General features: G+C 38.7%; 1 protein-coding gene across 1 annotated transcript in view; it reads right to left on the bottom strand.

Moving 5' to 3' along the window:
* The window catches only part of Dhc93AB (Dynein heavy chain at 93AB), a 780,004-nt gene that overhangs the window by 53,632 nt on the left and 706,552 nt on the right, over positions 1–19,820 (bottom strand). The window contains exons 72-74 of the mRNA XM_068228295.1: positions 12,493–12,636; positions 7,422–7,559; positions 3,531–3,756 (exon numbers count right to left, since the gene is read on the bottom strand). Of these exons, the coding sequence (XP_068084396.1) occupies positions 3,531–3,756; positions 7,422–7,559; positions 12,493–12,636 (508 nt within the window). The remainder of the gene's footprint in view (positions 1–3,530; positions 3,757–7,421; positions 7,560–12,492; positions 12,637–19,820) is intronic.

Raw genomic sequence — 19,820 nt, 5'->3', positions numbered from 1 at the left:
ATTGCAACCACCAGACCATTTAAAATCAAACTCCATGAGAGCAAATGTTGATATGATCACTGTAATTGCAACAATGTACCGAAAACAACCCACATTAAAAACTTAGGTATAATGATTCACAACTATGTGAAATGGAATTATCATACGTCCCGTGAAGAGACGAGAACTAACTCTACTATATATCTTCTACCAGCTTAGTCGAATTTTGTCTCTTAAGATAATTTACTAAACACTTGTGAATTATGTATTACAATACGGTATTATAGGATGGGGTGGGGCACTAGACAATTATATAATCCCTTTCTCCATCACCCATAAACAGATACTACGAACTATGCACAGGAAATGAAAATATTTTTCTTCTGATAAATTTTTCAATTTAGTTCATGTTTTAAACATTCAACAGTTATGTACTTGTTATTGGTTTTACATTCCATTAAGTACTTTTATGGCTCTCAGAGATGCCAGAATTTTGTTCTGCAGGATTTCTTTAATGTGAAAGTAAATTCACCGACATGAAGCTGACGTCTTTGAGCACCTTCAAATACCACCAGTCAGAGCCGGGATCAAACCTGCTAATTTGAGTTCAGAAGGCCGTGCTTTATCACCTGAGCTACTCAACCCAGCATATGACAGTTATACGCAAAAGTTTGATGACATTTTGTAGAGAACTACCACAGATTCCAGGATCAGGAACGTACATGCCATGGCACTAGACTACAGATAAGATCTGTATTACCAATCCCAAGCAGAAACACACTCCTTGGAGAGAGACTTGCAGCACATCTCGAACCACACTTCTTCTTCTTCTTCTTCTTCTTCTTCTTCTTCTTCTTCTTACGTTAGGACCACATTCCCATTTCAGTTCTCATCTTTTGTTGTTGTTCTTTCCTTTTCTTCCAATATTCCTTCATTGTTTCACTATGTTTCTTTTTTCTTTCTTCACACCACTTAGTGCCAGTTTTCTTTGCCTCCCTCCCTTGGAATCCTTTTATCTTTAGAGCTTTCTTCCTGAAAATTCCTCTTTCTATTACTTCTTCCCTCTCTGATGTTGTTTCTTTCCAAGTCTTTTTTGATCTCTTGAATCCAGGTTGTTGTTGACTTTTTCATCCAAAGATATGGGAAGACCTTTTTGGTTAGTCTATTGTCGTCCATTCTGTAAATATGTCCAAAAAATAGCAGTCTCCTCTTCCGTACTGTTATAGATATGTTATCTATGTTCTGATAAATTTCATTATTACTTACCACATATTTTCAATATTTTACCCACCAAATATCAAAGGCGAGGAAAGGACTACAGCTAAAATAATTATGCCTGAACACCTGGCTTCTTCTAATAGATATGAGTCATCTAATCAATTTTCACCTACAATAACTACTTGCACAATGCTACAGACTATTAACAGGTCTGTCAGTTCTATTAGAATAAGTCCATGTCAAAACAATAATTATTGCTGAAATAAATGTAGTACTTAGGTCATACAAATTAAAATAACGTTTGTCCTCCCTATGTACTATAAATATTACCTATCTTGACTATTTTTCATCACTCATCATCATAATTTTCATTTCCCCTTGTCCAGCTCCTGCCAGGTCGAGGTGTTGATGGCACTTCTCCACTGTTGCCTCACCTTCCACTACTCCTCTTCAGTAATTCTATTCCAGTCCAGTATTCTTTTTCTTATACTGCTCATGACAGACTCTATCCATCTTGCTCTGGAACTCCCTCTTGCCCTCTTTCCTTCTATCTTATCCTCCAACACTTGTTTTGGTATCTTTCCCTCCTCCATCCTCATAACATGTCCAACCATTTCAATTTATTCTTCTCCATTCTATCACTCGGTTTTCCTGCCCCTATCTCTTTTCTGACCTCAACATTTCTTACTCTGTCTCTCCTTGTCTTCCCTACCATACTGCTCAGGAACTTCATCTCACTGGCCCGAATTTTACTCTCATTTCTTGCGGTCGAAGTCCAAGTCTCTGATGCATACGTTAATATAGGTATATAATACATCTTGTACATCATCTCTTTACATTTCATGGGAACTTTACTGTTCCATACCAGGTTTCTTATAATCTAGTAGAACGTATTTCCTGCTTGTACACTTCTGCTGACCTCCTTATCCAACCTTGCATCCTGCATTATTTAATTTCCTAAATATTTGAAGTATTCGATAACCTCAAGGTTTTGTCCACTGATACTAATGATTCCTTTTCCCTCTCTTTCTCTTGTCATCACCACTGATTTGCTCTTCTCCACACTGATTTTTCACACTGTATTTGTATTGTTGTATTGTTCTGTATTGTTAACTCAGATAACTATGTCATCTGCAAACAACAATATTTTCATATCCCCTCCATATCTTGCTTTTGTTTCCTTTAGAATTTCATCCATAACCATTATAAACATAAGTGGAGACAATACACTTCCCTGTCTTAGTCCAGTTTGGTTCCTAAACCAATCTGTTCTCCCCAATGGAGTATAGACACAACCGGAACAATTCTTATACATTGCTTTCACTGGTTCCCTTGATTGCCTTCAACATCCTTTTCTTTCCAGGATTTCCCACACCTTTTAAAATTATTTTTTATTAACACTATCGTATGTCTTCTCTAGATCAAGGAATATCATCACCAGATCTTCTTTTTCCCACTGTTTTTCCATCAGTAATCTCATGGTAAATATAGGGTCTATTGTTGACACCGCCCTGTCAAAATCCATACCGATCTTCTTCTAAATTTCTTTCCACCCTTCCTCTAACCCTCCTTTCTATTATTCTCTCCAATATTTTTCATCACTATTATCTAAAATTACATTTTTCTCATGTGTAGTGAAAGGAATGTAGTTATATAGGGCTTCAAAGAAAATAAACATTTGGAAACATATCTAAATTATGTTGTTACATTTTTTCAATTTCTTTCATACCTAAGTACAATTTGTACATTTAAAAATATTATTCTGTTTTCCAGGAAATATTTGAATGGTGAAGGAAAAATAACTCTTTGCTACAGAGTTGGCAACAATATTTTCCACTAAAGAGCAAAGGTTTTTCTTGTTTATCCGTTAACTTAAGAGTATGTAGTAGTAGTACAATTTGCTTTATGTCACACCAACACAGATAGGTCTTATGGCAACAATGGGATAGGAAAGGGCTAGGAGAGGGAAGGAAGCAACTATGGCCTTAATTAAGGTACAGGCATAGCTAGCATTTGCCTGGTGTGAAAATGGTGAACCATGGAAAACCATCTTCAGGGCTGCTGACAATGAGGCTTAAACCCACTATCTCCTGAATGCAAGCTGACAGCTATGTGAATATAATAATAATCCATGTGTTTCAAACACAAACACTCATTGCTCAATGGTGTACTTAGAGCAAATCTGTAAAAAAGAGTAAAAGGCTAGTCAGCATGTTATATGATCAGGAATTACAGGACGAGTTGTGTGTGTTGCTGGATGATCACAGTCTGCTGTCGAACTCCAACTCTTATTCAAATTCCAATACAGTAGAAGGCACCAAGCTACTACTCACCAACATTGAATGGATAAACTTTGTTCCAGCCTTGTGGACCAAACTTTCTTCGTTCTGCCACAACAGCATGGAAGTAACAGAGAGAGAAGAGGATTGCTTTAAACTCAGCTTCCTTGCTACACATTTCAAGAGTGTCTTGGTTGAAGTTGTCCAGAGCCTTATGCACATTGGCTAGCATTCCTGTAGGAGGTTCATTTGTTATCTTGATTGAAGACTCTAAAATGCCCTGAAAAAATTCAAAACCTTAATTATATGCAGTGGTACCTTCAGAATGACATAAAACCTGAAAATGTTTGCATAATACTTTGATGCCTAAAATTTGGCATGGATTAAGCATCAATTAACTCTGATATGGTAAACATAAAATAGGAAAAGTTAATCCATGACATTTGCCAACTTTCTGTGAGGACACAGAACCACATGATGAACATTATCGTCTTGAACGGTTTTCAGCAGTGATGAAGAGGAGATAAAGAATCTACCTTGTCACTTATCCACCTTGGATTTTCTTTAGTGAATATGCTTAAAAAATCTTAACAAATGGCATCTTACAAAAAGAAAATAGAATTCATTACACTATCTCTTTGTCAATAACCCAAATGGAATTTATTTGTCTATAAAATCCAAGATATTATTTTTACACTCTTAATCATGCACCTGACCTGTTCACATATGTGTGTGCTTGCACATAAAGTTTTAGCTCTTCCTACTTATGCAGTCAGGAGCCAGTAATTACAGCAATATCTAATCCTGATCTGTATATAACCTATTGTTGCTTTTATCATTTTTTCTTTTAAATTTGTTTATTATAAATTTTCAAAATCTGTTGTTAATTTTTTGTGATCTTTTTTCTGTTTTGCAATGTATATTATTGTACTATATTTTGTAATGTCGGTTGTAATTGGAGTGCAACTCTGTTACAGACATGTGTCATAAATAAATAAAATAAATAAATACTAATAAAAAAATTTAATATATAATAATTACTCGAACATGTTTTGAGAATGTATGTTTCTCCACTGTCTTCTATCTTTCTCTATTCGAGAAATTGTATGCAAGAAAATACTAACAGTAGTTAAAAATTTGGGTTCAGCTGTATAATCTACATGCCCAAACACTTCTGTTTTCCTTATGGAAGAAACCTATATGGAGTTGAATGTCAGCAATATCATTTCCTCATTCTGAATTAGATATGCTTGCTAGCTCTCACTATGAATTTCAAGTGTAGACAGACGCTATCTGACACACTTGCTTATCTTGTAATATGGCATATGAGATTACAAAAATAAACATACATACCTATAATGAGCTCATGATATTATACAAATAATATGCCTTGAAAATTTAAATCAGATCACTATCACTTGTAAGTGTGTCTTTGACAAGTCAGCACGATAAATGGATAAAGATGTTGAGTCGAGTGGTTCGCGACGTATAGTAAATGTTAGTGATGCAGAAATTATTTTGGTGAAGATGTACTAGACAATGAAATTGATTTCATCTTTGGTGATAGGCTAAAAGAGAGAAATTTTATCTCCAAGATTCCATCCACAGGCAAGAAAAAATATGCTAGTTGGCGATTTGTTTTGTATCAGGAAATAGGTGTTAGGAAAGATGTAAGAACAATGTGTGCTGCCTGCAGAAATGTGCCCTTGTGCTTCAATCCCTGTTTTGAGGCATACCATACTAAAAAGGTAAGATAAAAATACATTTTATTTTTATTTCAAGAAAAGTATTTCTCCAAAACATTCAGTAAAATACAATGCACATTTGATCAAAATAATTTGCAATAAATCTACATCCATAACATGTGGCAGGCATCTCCTGTTTGATGACAATTTATTGTCCATAACAGGGAACGGGTTAAACCAGGGCCTCTCAAACGCCCAAAATCTCATGCGTGCAAACTGAGGTGCAGAGGTCCTGTGCACAGTGCATTGTTCCCATTCGGCTCGGACCAGCACTTCGTCTCGGGGCGACTCTGCTAAGTTTGGCTCAACTCGGATTTGGAGCGCTACCGAACAAGTGAGGAAGAGGGAGACAGGCGGAGCGAGCGAGACAGACGCGGGGAAAGAGAGTGACAGTGTTATTGCTCCAAATCAAGGAGTGGGGGTCTGCAGTCTGGTCAACCAAGTGAAGTTGTTTTTTGCACCTTGCACTACGCAATACACTGGTGCATACACCCTGAGAGGCCCTGGGTTAGACATTCACTGAGCTCTTTGATGGACAGCAGGACAAAATGCCTAAAAGTGGGACTGTCCCACCTAATCCATGAAGTCTGGTCTATTTACTCATCACACATTTCCTACATCAGGAATGAAGCTCTCAAAATATTCCTGATGAAGCTGGGTAGCAGAGATGAGCTTAAGTGAGGCTGAGAAGAAATAGATGTTCTTCAGCATATTGTTACATTTTCAAGATAGCAGAATTAAATGAAAAAGATAAAGGTATTGCCTTGAATCATGTGCTGGAAATACAGTATAAGCTTTCATCTCTCATAAAAGCAGAATATCACACATATGTTCTTGTTTACACATCTCAACCAGCACGAGAAATTTTGGTAATTTCATGTTCGTTGTTACCATCTAGTTCCTGCAGTTTGTGAGAAATTGCCGGCCCCATGATCTAGGGTAGCAAGCCAGCCTCTTACCAGAAGTTCCCAACTTTAATTCCCAGCCGGATCATGGATTTTCACCTGGATCTGAGAGCTGGTTTGAAGTCCACTTAGTCTACATAAGAACAAATGAGGAGTTACTAGGGCCCCTTTGGGCTACTGCACCATAGGATTTGTTTGAGAGGATGCAGATAATACCCTCTATCTTTCAAAGTATCCCAAGGTTGGCAGCCCTGAAGATGGCTTTCTGTGGTGTCCCGTTTTTCACACCAGGCAAATGCTTGGTCTGTATACCTTAATTAAGGCTACAGTCACTTCCTCCTCAGTCCTAGCCCTGTCCTATCTCATTGTTACTATAAGAGCTGTCTGTGTTGGTGCAACGTAAAACAAGAGGAAAAAGAAGTACCTCACAACTATGCTGAGGGAAATCTTGAGACATGGTATAGCCCACAAAATTCCCACTAGAAGCCACCAGGATTCAAACATGGGACACCATCAGAAGATGAATGGCTAGAGCACTATGCTTCCACACCTAAATTATTTTCATGTTAAGTGTACAAAATTTCATGTTAACTACATCCTGTACTGCTATACCACTTACTTTTATGTAACTTGCTTGTCCCTACCACAATTGACTAAGTAAGTGAATTAATGCATTTCCTTCTTTCTCTCTTGTTTATCCAATACCTTGAGGAGTTGTGGATGTGAATTGTGTCACACCTGTACACTTGGTCCTGTTTTACAGCTGGATGCCCTTCCCGATGCCAGGAGGGATGATGTAGGCTTATTCATTACTTTGTGTGTCTGTAGTGGTTGGAGGGTGATGGGGAAGACAAACATTTTACACAGAGTCCCCAGGCTAGAGGAATTAACGAGATGTAGCTAAAACTGACTCAGCTGGGAAATGAACCTGGGAATCTCTGAACTGAAGGCCATGACACTGACTATTTACTCATGGAAATAAATAAATAAATAAATAAATAAATAAATAAATAAATAAATAAATAAATAAATAAATAAATAAATAAATAAATAAATAAATACTTACTTACTTTGGACACAGTGTTTTATTGACAGAAAAATCAAAATGTTGACAAAATGAATAAGAAACTTTTCATTTAAAATGATCATTCTGAAGCAGAATAGAACTGTATAAATGGAGACTATCATTTGTCTCCTATGTTTGACAATGAGTACACCACAAAAACAGCATCATCATTCAAGAGGCAATAAGTTTGGTTTTTAAGGTGCACATGATACAAGTAGAAAGGTCATACCTGAGGAATGATATGTGCAGCAGGAGTTGCTGCTGGTTCAGCACTCATAAACATGCGGTAATCAGGATGAGACCCAGTACCATAAAGCTCTAACTTCTTTTCTAGCTGTGGCAGCCATTTCTTGACAAGATGAATGTTCTAGAAAATAACACATTTTATGAACTATGTTAATTCAACAGTTATACTAAAGGATAGGAACATCATCAACAGAAACACAAATTAAATACAAAGAGAAGTCAGCACTGGAAGAGGAAGTTAAAACACAGTAGGACAAGGACAGTCTCCACATCATCCAATAGACAGGGTCTCTCATCAACCCCCTCTAGGGACACCAAGGATGTTGGTGTGGGGGCTCATGTGTTTGTTGTTCTTGAGGGCTGAGCCAGCTCAGGATTATCCATGCTGAATTGGTCTCGGTGTAGAGCCAGACTAACAAAGTGTCCCCCAAGTTGCCTGAGAGGTGTCTGTGCTCCATTTTCTTCATTTCTATTCTAACATTCTTAAATTTCATTTCTCTTACTGTCTAGCCTGAGGGTTTCCAAATGGCAACCCGTGAGTGTTTTTAAAAGAAATATTTTAAGAAATGTGAAGAAAATTTACAAAAATATTTCGTAGCTCATTCAAAAATGTATTAATGTTAATGCCCTTTATAGACCAAAGTCACAACTAATTCATTCTTTAACATTATTTCTTGTTTTCATTTATTCACTTGGTCTGAATAGATTATTTTTTATTTAAAAAATTTTAATCCAAACTTTGGCAGAAAATGAGTCCTCACAAATGCCAGTGCTGGGTCTTAACCATTATAAAAATGGCTATTGGATCCATACCAATTCTTGAACTCCACACCAACCTTGCTGTGGAAATTTTATGCAACGTAACATGCAATGAACACCACGAAATACTTTAACTGCCGTTGGTGTAAGAAGCGGTTTCAATTCTTTGGTCTTCTCTCATTGGCAGTACTGACTGGTACACACGGATGCACACTTGAGGAAATTTTCAGGGAAGTTCTCCTGGCTCTTACAACTGTATATCGCTGTTCCCTTCACACTACTCCCACTAAATTGTCCTCCTTTAAGTTTTGTTTTGATTACATTATTAATTTCAGTTTGTCTTTTGGTATCTTTTTTTATTATTTTTTTTTTCTAGTGGCTTTACATCACACCGACACAGATAGGTTTTATGGCGATGATGGGATAGGAAAGGCCTAGGAGTTGGAAGGAAGCGGCCGTGGCTTTAGTTAAGGTACAGCCCCAGCATTTGTCTGGTGTGAAAAGGAGAAACCATGGAAAACCAGGGCTGCTGACAGTGGGACTCGAACCCACTATTTCCCGGATGCAAGCTCGCAGCCGCACGCCCCTAACTGCATGGCCAACTCACCCGTTGTTTATATTATTTTTTATTACTTTTTTGCAATTTGTCAAATATTAATTAAAATGAACTGACATTGTTTGGTGTTCTTCTTTCAAATTCAATTGCCCTGGGTATAACAGTGTTTAATTTCACTCTTTTATGCAATTACGTTTTAAGCAATTATAATCATTAAACCTTCATTTCATTTGAACTATGCATGTTATATCATACTGGTACCTCTGTTTTTCTTGCGCAATTTTACAAAAATTAGCCTACTGTTAAAGTGCAGCCCACGATCTTGCCTACCATTTCCAATGTGGCCCTTAACTCATTGCGGACTGTGGACGGCGTAAGACGTTTAAGCTTGCTCCTATGCTGCAGGCCGTGGATGGCGTAAGACGTTTAATATTCCGCGCGAAGCAATGCTGTTTATATTCGTCATCTATGGATTCTTACATCGTAGTCAGCGTTACTGGTTGTAGCAGGAATGTGTTTGACCCTCGTGTTGAGTGGGCTCATGTTTATCTTAGCTTTTTTAGCGGGAATATCTCAGCATTGCCTCGCGCGTCAAGACGGTACTTGAGATTCCAATGCAGTGCGTGTTGTTCTTACCAAGTGTAGTATATTGGCTTATAAAACAAAGTTTCTTACGGAAGATTAATTATTAAATATTTTTCACAATGAATATTCTGGTGATGAACTTATTCCTGAAATAGACTCAGATAGTGAAAGTGAGAGTGACGAGGAAATTCCGATTCCCGAATCCGATAGGCCTATAGAGAAAAGTGAAGTGCCTGATACATATCATCCTAGTTATTGTCCACCCGTTCCACCATTTACAGAGAATTCAGGTATAAAGGTTCAAATAGAAAATGAGCAGGATATTATGAGTTACGTGAGTACTTTCTTGAATGACGAATTTTATCAGAATGTTTGTGAGCTGACCAATCTCTACGCGAGTCAAGTGTGGCGCTTCCGGCCTTTCACAAATAATTCGATCATGCAATCGTGGAAACCGATTAGTCCAAAATCCTGATATAAATATGTACTGGACCGAAGACTCTGTTTTTCATACTCCGATATTTTCTAATACGATGTTCCGAACACGGTTCCTTCATATTCTTTCATTTCTTCACTTCGGTGACAGTAATCATTATGCCGACAGTACAGATAGGCTGTGTAAAATTAGACATATTTTGAAACCTATTACACCAGATATCACACCCTAAATATTTACTAGAGGTAAGCACAAAGTAACATTTTTCTAACATTTATAGTTTAGGAGTAATTGTAAATTGTATTAAGTGATGCACGTCAAGAGGGCCGGGCATCAAAATGGCTGGTCCAGGCATTCAAGTGCCCCACTCAGAAGCAGGTATTGAACGTGTTAAGTCCTTACTAATTGGAAACCCCTGTTCTAGCCAATTTTTTTGCCTGGGTAGTGTAAGAATGTAAGTCCCCTGGTGGGTGGGGGCAGTAGAATAACACTCACTCAGTCTCCTGTCGTAAGAGGCAACTAAATGGGGCTCTAGGAGCTTGTAATTTGGGGAAGTAGTTTGGCAAACACAGGGCCCTTAGCTGAGTCCTGGCAATGCTTCCACTTACTCGTGCCAGGCTCCTCATTTTCATCTATCCTATCTGACCTCCCTAAGTCAACTCTTGTTCTTTTCTGACCCTGACACTATTAGCTTGCAAGGGCTAGGGAGTCCCTCATTTTCACGCCCTTCATGGCCCTTGTCTTTCTTTGGCTGATACCTTCATTTTTTGAAGTGTCGAAACCCTTCCATTTTTTCTCTCTGATTAGTGTTATGTAGAGGATGGTTGCCTAGTTGTACTTCCTCTTAAAACAATAATCACCACCACCACTCGTAATCCCAGTTCTTCTTAATTCATTTCTCCTCAGCCCATAATGAGCTCCTTTCTTCTTTCCATCTTTGTCAGCAGGGCAAGCTTCAACATTCCTTGAGGGGTCACCTGATCTGGAAAGTGTCAACATCATCATCTCATCACAGGCATTTATTCATCACACGAACATAAATAAGTTGTTTGTGAATCAAATATATCTTCTCAAATGGCTGATCAGTCCAGTTCAAGACCTACAAACTCTGTAGCAGTGATAGCACATTCTAGTTTTAACAGCAGAGGATCGTAAGAGAGCACCATTCATTGCTCCAGCTCTTTCTTTCCTGCGATTCCAATCTTTTGCTTTTTGGAAGTGTAGGATAAGAAGAAAGTTGGGAAAAGTAAAGAGCCAAACAAAAAGATAAAGAGAATATAGGTGGAAAAAAGGCCAGGAACATAGGACAGAATCTGAATCAATAAGGGGAGAGCCTATCTATCAAAAATGGCAGCCCACCAACTTAGACTCAGATCAGCCAGCACTCTAACATCTGAGCTTCTCAACCTGGCTTCAAGAGTGGCAAAGAAAGAATCAAATGAAGAGGACAGATATTTGACCCAACTAGGTCATATGTATAAAGGGAAAATGTTGATGATGAACATCATCTCTTACTGGAAATTTGATGATGATGATGATGATGATGATGATGATGCTTGTTGATTCAAGGGGCCTAACATCTATGTCATTGGCCTCTAATCGTACAAAATGTAATGACAGTTTAAAAGTTCAAAATCATCCCCTGACCAGAATAAAAAAAGTGATGATGTAGAGTGAATGAATGGATATGGTTTTAAAACAATCAGTGGATCCGACCCAGAAACTATCATAAACAATAGTATTACTAACCAAGGGACTGTTTTTAAAGCACAATCCTGAAATGAGGATGCTTGTTGTCTCAAGGGGTCCAAAATCCAGGTCAACGGCCCCTCATAATGGTACTTATCGCTAGTAAAGTAGAACCATGGTATTTGTCAAGTTGCAGTACTAATCAAAACTAGCGTAGACTCACGGTGTTCCACACATTATGGTACTACTCACAAGTATTGTACTTCGCACAGGTAATGCAGACCTATGGTGTTTCTCACATAATGGCGCCACTCATAGGCAACGCAAACCTATGGTGTTCCTCACCTAGCTATACTAATCACGGGTGCCAGTATTCCCGTGGTGTTTCTCATAAAGTGGGTACTAATCATAGGCAATGCAGACCCATGGTGTCGCTGATATAGTGGTACTAATCACGGGTACTGGAAAACCCATACAAACTCACCTTCTGTTGCTACTTATCAAAAGTCTATTGTGTACCTAACATAGTGGTACTACTCGCAAGTAAAGGCAACCCATGGTATTCCCTGTGTGATGGTACTAGTTTGATGGTTCTAATACAATCATACCTTTGTTGCCCCCTTTTTGTTGCCTCTTACGACAGGAAGGGGATACTGTGGGTGTATTTTTCGTCTGTGTCCCCCACCCCCAGGGGGTAGACAGAGAGAAAAAGAAGAAAAAAGAAGGGGTCCGTCACTTCAAAAAATGATTTAATGGATGAAGAAAGGCAAGGGCCACGAAGGGTGTGAAATTGAAAGACTCACTAGACTTTGAATTCTCTAAAACGTTGGGGTCAGAAATGAACAAGAGTTGACCAAGGGAGGTCGGACAGAATAGATGAAAGTGAGGACCCTGGCACAAGTAAGTGGAAGCAGTGCCAGGACTCTGCTAAGGGTCCAATGGTCGCCAACCCATGCTCCCAAGTTGAGAGCCCTGGGGTCCTGGAAATTTACCAATAAAATAATATAAAAAGATAGAACTGCAGCTTACCTGTAATATAACCCAGTGTCCACTCTTTGCTCCAATATCCATTGCCTCCTCAGCTACAACTTCTTGCCCTTGCCCAAGGGACACATTGTGGAAGTTTCCAACATCTATAGTAAAGCCCAACTTGAATCCCAATGCTTCAACATCCTGCAAAAATTGCAAAAAGAGCATTACAATTTTAATAAATATTGTGAAAAGGGTTGAAAATAAATTCATCATGTAGAAAGGTTGGATCACTGTGTCTTGTCAGAGCTCCAAACTTTAGCAACACTAGATGTGGTTATTACTCAGATCGGTAGCCTGAGTGTTGTTTGCTTGAGAGGGAGTGGAAAGGAACTGGTGACCCTCCCACATGTAAATTCCAGCTCAGGATGCCTTATCAGTGGCCCCTGGATTAGCTGTTAGCAATGACTATGTAACTTTTTTAAAAACTTTACGTTGCACTGACACAGATAGGTCTCATGGCAACGATCGGATAGGAAAGGGCTAGAAGTGGGAAGGAAGCGGCCATGGCCTAAATTAAGATACAGCCCTAGCATTTGCCTGGTGTGAAAATGGGAAAACCAGGGAAAACCATCTTCAGGGCTGCCGACAGTGGGGTTCGAACCCACTATCTCCCGAATGCAAGCTCACAGCTGCACACTCCTAACCGCAAGCCAACTTGCTTGGTGACTATGTAACCAATGTCAGGTTTGGATAAAGCACTTGGTTGTTGTTGTTATAGCCAGCCCCATGGTGTAAGGTAAGCATGATGGCTTCTTACTTGGAGGTCCTAGATTCAATTTCCAGCCATCCAAGGATCTTAATTCTGAACTGAGACCTGGAACAGTGTTCATTCAAGCCTCATGAGATCAACTGAGGGGCTGTCTGATAAGAGAGGCAGTAGATCCAATCAAGAAAGCCATCTAATATGGCTGAGGATGGCACACTAACGATGAGGCCAGAGGCATGTATCATGCTTTTGAAGCTCATCCCTACACACTTCTGATGAGTTGACTTGTATCTGTTGAGCTGGCGGATTGTCATATCATCTGAGCTAATCCAGCCCATCCCACCAAGCGGTGAGCTGGAATAGAGCAGCGAGCTAATGTGCTGACTAGCCTGGCAAGTTTCAACAAGTAGAAGCCAAATTTCTGGAATACATAGTGTTGTTGGATTATGCTGGATATGGCATTTCTCATGAAATGAATTCCTCTGAGGTAATTGAAAACAGTTTGAAGAAAACAGGAATCTTGAATATATTAGATGAGAGTGAAGATAATTTGCTGTGAAAAGATGCCATAGTAATAAGATTAACAGTTCTTCCTGCAGTAGCGATGATGAATAGCATACTGCTGGTATGCCATTGTGTACAGATGCCATTGATACTTTAGCTAATGTGTATTTATTTTGCTTCAGGTGCTATTATCAGCTTGCAATGGGAAGAAAATTCTTCCCACACCCAAGGAATACTTCAAACCTGTGTGTTCAACTTGCAAGATGTAAGCTTATGATCTTGAGCATTTAGAAGAAAACTGATGTGATATTTTTACACCAAATGATGATCAATTTATGATTTTTCTAATTATTATGCATATATTTAATTGATCTCCTTTCTTAGCAATTAAATTCTTTGTCAGAATTGCATGCTGGATTTATCACCTATATTTTTTACTCTAGACAGTGTGTTAACTATGTGAGTAAACACTGTAACATAAGAACACAGGGACATACTAATGATTCACAGTACAAAAGTGAGGTTCAATAGCCTTTCAAAATAAGTGTGTGCACTGGTTCATACTCAAAGATCCTGGGTTTGATTCCCAGCTAGTCCAAGGATTTCAATTCTGAACTGAGGTCTGGAACAGGATCCATTCAGCCTGAGGACTAATTGCACTTCTTTTTTCAGTGATGACTGGTCTTGTTTTGCTGAAAAAATCTTTCAGCAGAACTCATGCCAAACTTCGGCAGTTTCGTCGAAATGTCTATTGTCATACCACAACTGAAATGGCTTGACACTGGCAGCATGGCTACCACATAGTCTAATAGTCATATCACATGCTGTAGCCTTGGATTCAGGCTAGTCCAACTTGGCAAGCTACAATTCAGCTTGCCACAATGTGGTGCACGTGACACTGTAGGTCTCACAGGTGTCATGATGACAAGTTAGCTCACCAGAACTGAGCTGGCATGAGCTGCATTACTTTGCACATGGCATTCTAGTGTCTGCCGGCCATCTGGCTGAGCAGCAGTTGTCCTGGAAGGCCAAGGTCTTAATGGGCTATTGTGCCATGATTCTTGTATTATATTTGTTATCATCATCACAGATAAAGCTACTGCATTCTCTGCTGACAATGAATATTAACACATTGCTGACCGGATGCTTGAGCTTGTCACATACCCTGTGGACCGGATATTTTTCTACTAAGCATACTAGGATGCACTTGATTATAAAATGCAGATAAATATTAAACCAGTCAAGATTTTATCTTTAAAGTTGGTATGAGTACACATCAATGCCCCAAGTAGTACTTAAACATATCTAAGATAAGGAAGCAAATGTGTGTTAATTCAACAACACATCATTAATGTTTACATCTTTGTCGTCGTCAGAGTCATTGAAATAAATAAGCACACTAGGTAAATTATGGCGTGTAGAGGCTTGAATATCACTTCCACTATCACTCTCACATTCAGTTTCCACTAATTCATTATCACTATATCCATTTGAACGATCATCAGCATATAATTCTTATCGTCGTCAGCTAACATCGTATTCCGCGGGCGCTCCATCTTGTCATTGACTGAACCGGCAGAAAATAAGTCGACGTTTCGAAACTAAATGAAAGAATAAAAGAGGCCGTGAGTAAAATAAAAGTGGCAGATATACATCTACGATTTATTATACTCAATGTGCAAGTTCGAAGTAGTTCAATATATGGTCAAGAGATGTCACAGGAAGACCGAAAACAATGTCGTGAATAAAACCGAGATTTCTCGGGGTCCGTCACCCATGTGTTAAAGGAGAAATAGTAAGGTACATAGATCACAATGGTGAAAAGGGAAAGACTTATTGAGAAATTATTTTTAAGATTGTAAAAGAGTTACGAGCCAAACTAACTATTAGGTTCTTTATATTTTTGTTTTGTTTACAATTTCCTTCATGTCGCACTGACACAGATAGGTTTTATGGCGACGATGGGATAGGAAAGGCCTAGAAGTGGGAAGGAAGTGGCCGTGGCTTTAATTAAGGTTCAGCCCCAGCATTTGTCTGGTGTGTAAATTGGAAACCATAGAAAACCACCTTCAGGGCTGCCAACAGAGCGGTTCAAATCCACTGTCTTCTGGATGCAAGCTCACAGATGCGTGCCCCTAACCGTATGGCCATCTCGCCCGGTAGGACTTCATATTAAGGAATGAGTTAGCAGAAAAATCAGTAACTACATGGTAGAGCAATACTACAGTACTGTATATTGTATCTGAGAAACAAGAGATAAAAATGTGATTGCTTTTGAGCTCCAAACATACATCCTCATCCTCTACTCTCCAGATTTCTGCAAACAGAATACTTCTTCATCTTTTTCAGTCTAATCAGTCCTGTGAGTACCAAGTTTGATAGCTGCAGACATTTAATTGTGGCCAGTGTCCAATATTCAGGAGAAAGTGTGTTTGAACCCCACCATCGGCAGCCCTGAAGATGGTTTTCTGTGGTTTTCCATTTTCACACCAGGCAAATGCTGGGGCTGTACGTTAATTAAGGCCACGGTCACTTCCTTTCCACTCCTAGCTCCTTCCTGTCCCATCGTCGCCATAAGACCTATCTGTGTAGGTGCGACGTAAAGCCACTAGCAAAAAAAAAAAGTCCTGTGAGTTGCATGGTTGCTGATGTGGATTTTGTCTTACTCACTTCATCCAGTCATAAATGTCATATCATTTTCCTATGTAACTGTCAACTCTCCTCATTATGTGATCAGATCATCATAATCGAGACACGGACTTCTTACTGATGCTTCTTATACCTCACCAAATCATTCCCCAGTCCACTGTATTTTGTCACTCCTCGAACCCATTTTACTGGCCTCATTTCCACAACCTCTAGTTTCCTTTTCAGTGCTATGCTCACAGGCACTATTTCTGATGCATGTATGAGTGAGGAGTGAACAATTTGTTTGTTTTTGAGATTTGTTGGCATCCTCTTATCACACAACACAGACTGAACTCTTCTATTCACTTCTTTCATTCCTGAACTTTACAGGGCAAATTACACTTTCAGCGAACAAGCCATGAGCCCCAGGAAAGTTCACTTATACTTGCTGGTCTTCAGTGATATTGCTGAATAACCCAGTAAGCTTGCTTGTACTTGTATTTTGCATTCAATTCAGAAGTTAGAAATTATTTCATTCTGGCCAGCGTTTAATCATACAGTGAAGGGTAGCAAATATTTGTTGTGTGATAGCATATCCACAGATCAGGAACAAAATCGTGCAAAGTTGATTAGTGTGGTGCATATTTATCTTGTGGTAGTCCAGTTATGGATACTAAAAAAGGTTGTGAAATCCCCTACTAATTAAGATGAAATTAATAACCAGGAAGTGGACAGGCATCTGCAAATTTCAGTGGTGGCACATGAGTTGCGACTCGAGTTATAGCCTATGCTCGAGTCGAATGAAGTGTTGTCGCATTCAAGAAGATGGTCAAAGTCATTCCCTCGCACATGGCCAAGTTTAATCTCAAAATAATTCATGGACGAAGAGTGTGACCAGAAAACAATGTTTAGTCACCCCTTGTTCCAAAATATAAGGCATCAGATAACATTTGTTTTAGAAAGTGTATGATCTGCAATAATATGCTGATATTTTATGGGCCCCTGTACAATTATTTTCATATTTGTTGCCTGGTGTTTTATACACCTCTTAATACACTGTTTTTTAATAAGCTCCACTGGAAAAGGTTATCGTATTTTTTCTCTCATCTTTTTCACTTCTTTTAATACTCTCAACTTTAGAAAGAGTAGATAGCCTATATTTTACACTGTATCTGTAATATGATGTAAAATGGATGCTTGTTGAAAAATCATATCAAATATTTACATATCCTTGTTGGATAATTTCTTGCTTAACATGTTCTCTTTCCTTGTCCCTTGCAGAAATGTCTTAATGAGGTTTTACTGTATTTCACAAACTGCTCAACTTTTTCTTATGTTCCAAGAAGAAATACTCGTATCAGAAGAAAGACCCTTCAGCAAGTATCATTAACTGATCTCAAGTGTAAACATTGCTATTACATTTTACTCAAGCCTGTATCTTCCGCTAGATATCTCAGCCAGTATGCAGCACAAGATCAAACAATGAGCCATCTCATTGCCAATGTGTTAAATTGCTTGTCTACAAGAGAATCAATCTAGTATCCCTGAAACAAGCATACATCTAAGTTTATCAAAACAAGTCCATCTCCCTTCGCTGAATGGTCAGTGTACTGGCCTTCAGTTCAGAGGGTCCCAGTATCCATTCCCATCTTGGCCAAGGATTTTAACCATCTGGGATTGGCTGTTTGTGTTCATTTTAATATCTCACTTGTGGGCTACAGAAGTGCTGCAACTCAAAAAGGAAAAGAAAAAGAAAACAAAAAGAAAAAAGTTCTGAGATGAACGAGTTTAAACTTTTGGACGGACTGCAGAGAAAAATTAAATTCTTCTGCAACACTGGCTCAACTTAGTGTGTCACTATTGATGAAAAGAATGGGCTACACGACTGCCGAGCTCCAGGTGCAAACTGAGAAGCACCAGTATTGCAGCCAATGTTGCAGAAAATACAACAGTGGCATTTCTGCCATTTTCTGATGGAATGTTGAACTACAAGATATGCTGATGTTGCTACCAGAAGGCAGACTAATGCTGGAGAGTGCATTAACTCCAAACTTGTATTTTTTGAGCTGTGCCACTATTGCAGCCCATGAGCAATATATCTTTATTTACATACAACAGATTACAATGCCACCCACTACAGAAACACGTACTGTAATGGTAGATACATCCCTCCAGAAAAGGTTGGCCTCAGGAAAGGCATCTAGCCCAAAAAATTGGGAAAAGGCCAGCAAGGGGAAGAAGAAGAAGAAGAAGAAGAAGAAGAAGAATTAATGTTATCCATTAATTAGAAATGGCAATTTGCATCAGATGTAACAGCACAGTTAAAAGATAGAAATTTAAAACAGAATCAATATTAAAGAACATCTCCATGAAAATTTTCTCAACTTTTTCCTTCCAAACTTTGCTTCCCTCAACTTATCCAATGAAGGTTAAGGTCACCTCTTATCGGATGATAAGCGATATACCCAAGAATATGAAATACACACTTATCAATTACCAAAATTCTTAACATATTTTATTCATGTAGTAAAATATTAGTAATTTGTTGTTTGAATGTTTGACTGAAAATCAGGAAGGTCTTTGACGGTGTTCATTTGGAGAAAATGAGGAAAGTCTTGTTGGGCATCAAATTTGGTTGATAAGACATTTGTAGAAGTTAACTCAGCCAGGGTCAGAATAAATGATGAACTGTCTGGAAATTTCAAGATACCATCACTGGTGCCACGAGCTGCACTTGAGGAATGGTATGGCGGATTTCCTGTTGGTGGTAAGAAGTTATCCATTCTATGTTATGCAGATAATACGGTACTGCACTCATCTTCACTGATGAGACAAAAATGACTTCGTCCATTATCTTGGTAAAAAAATGTGAGAGCTTGATGAGACTGTAGATGAGCAAAAATAAGAACAATGACTGTTGTTCGAGCGAAGACATCTTCAAGGAAATGGAAATCGTCTTTTGGTTCAGTTGTTTCCAATTCTGGTAACTTAACTCTTCAGGCTAAGAGAAAAACTCCTACAGGCAAACTGTAATGATGTATTTGTCCCTTATGTGGAAGGATTGCTCCACCTCATTATCACTGAAGATGAGCTTTCCTTTATGAAGTCGAGACTTCAGCACTTTAGGCTACAGACCTGAAGAAAAATTGATTCTAGTGCTGATAAAGATATGTTACACATACTTTGGACAGCATTTTGCACCAACGAGTTTGTTGTTAAAAAGGCTCAACCTCTGAATCACATTACCATCAATGTGTAAACAAAGGGTTTTACAATTCTTTGGACACACTACGGAACATGGTAAGGTCAGCTTAGATCTATGGAAATGTTTGCAGGAAGAGAGATAGTGGGCAAATTCTCACTCATTCATCCAACACTATCAAGAAAGTAACTGGGTTGAACGTCATTGGTGCAGCATGCCTATAGAGGACTACAAGAGATGTAGAAGATTGTATGATACCCTCGTTTGAGATTATGATCCTTAGAG

Source organism: Anabrus simplex, chromosome 6 (assembly GCF_040414725.1).
Source record: "Anabrus simplex isolate iqAnaSimp1 chromosome 6, ASM4041472v1, whole genome shotgun sequence".
Taxonomy (NCBI): Eukaryota; Metazoa; Arthropoda; class Insecta; order Orthoptera; family Tettigoniidae; genus Anabrus; species Anabrus simplex.
The sequence above is the reverse complement of the archived record's forward strand: the minus strand, read 5'-3'. Positions and strand labels throughout refer to the sequence as shown.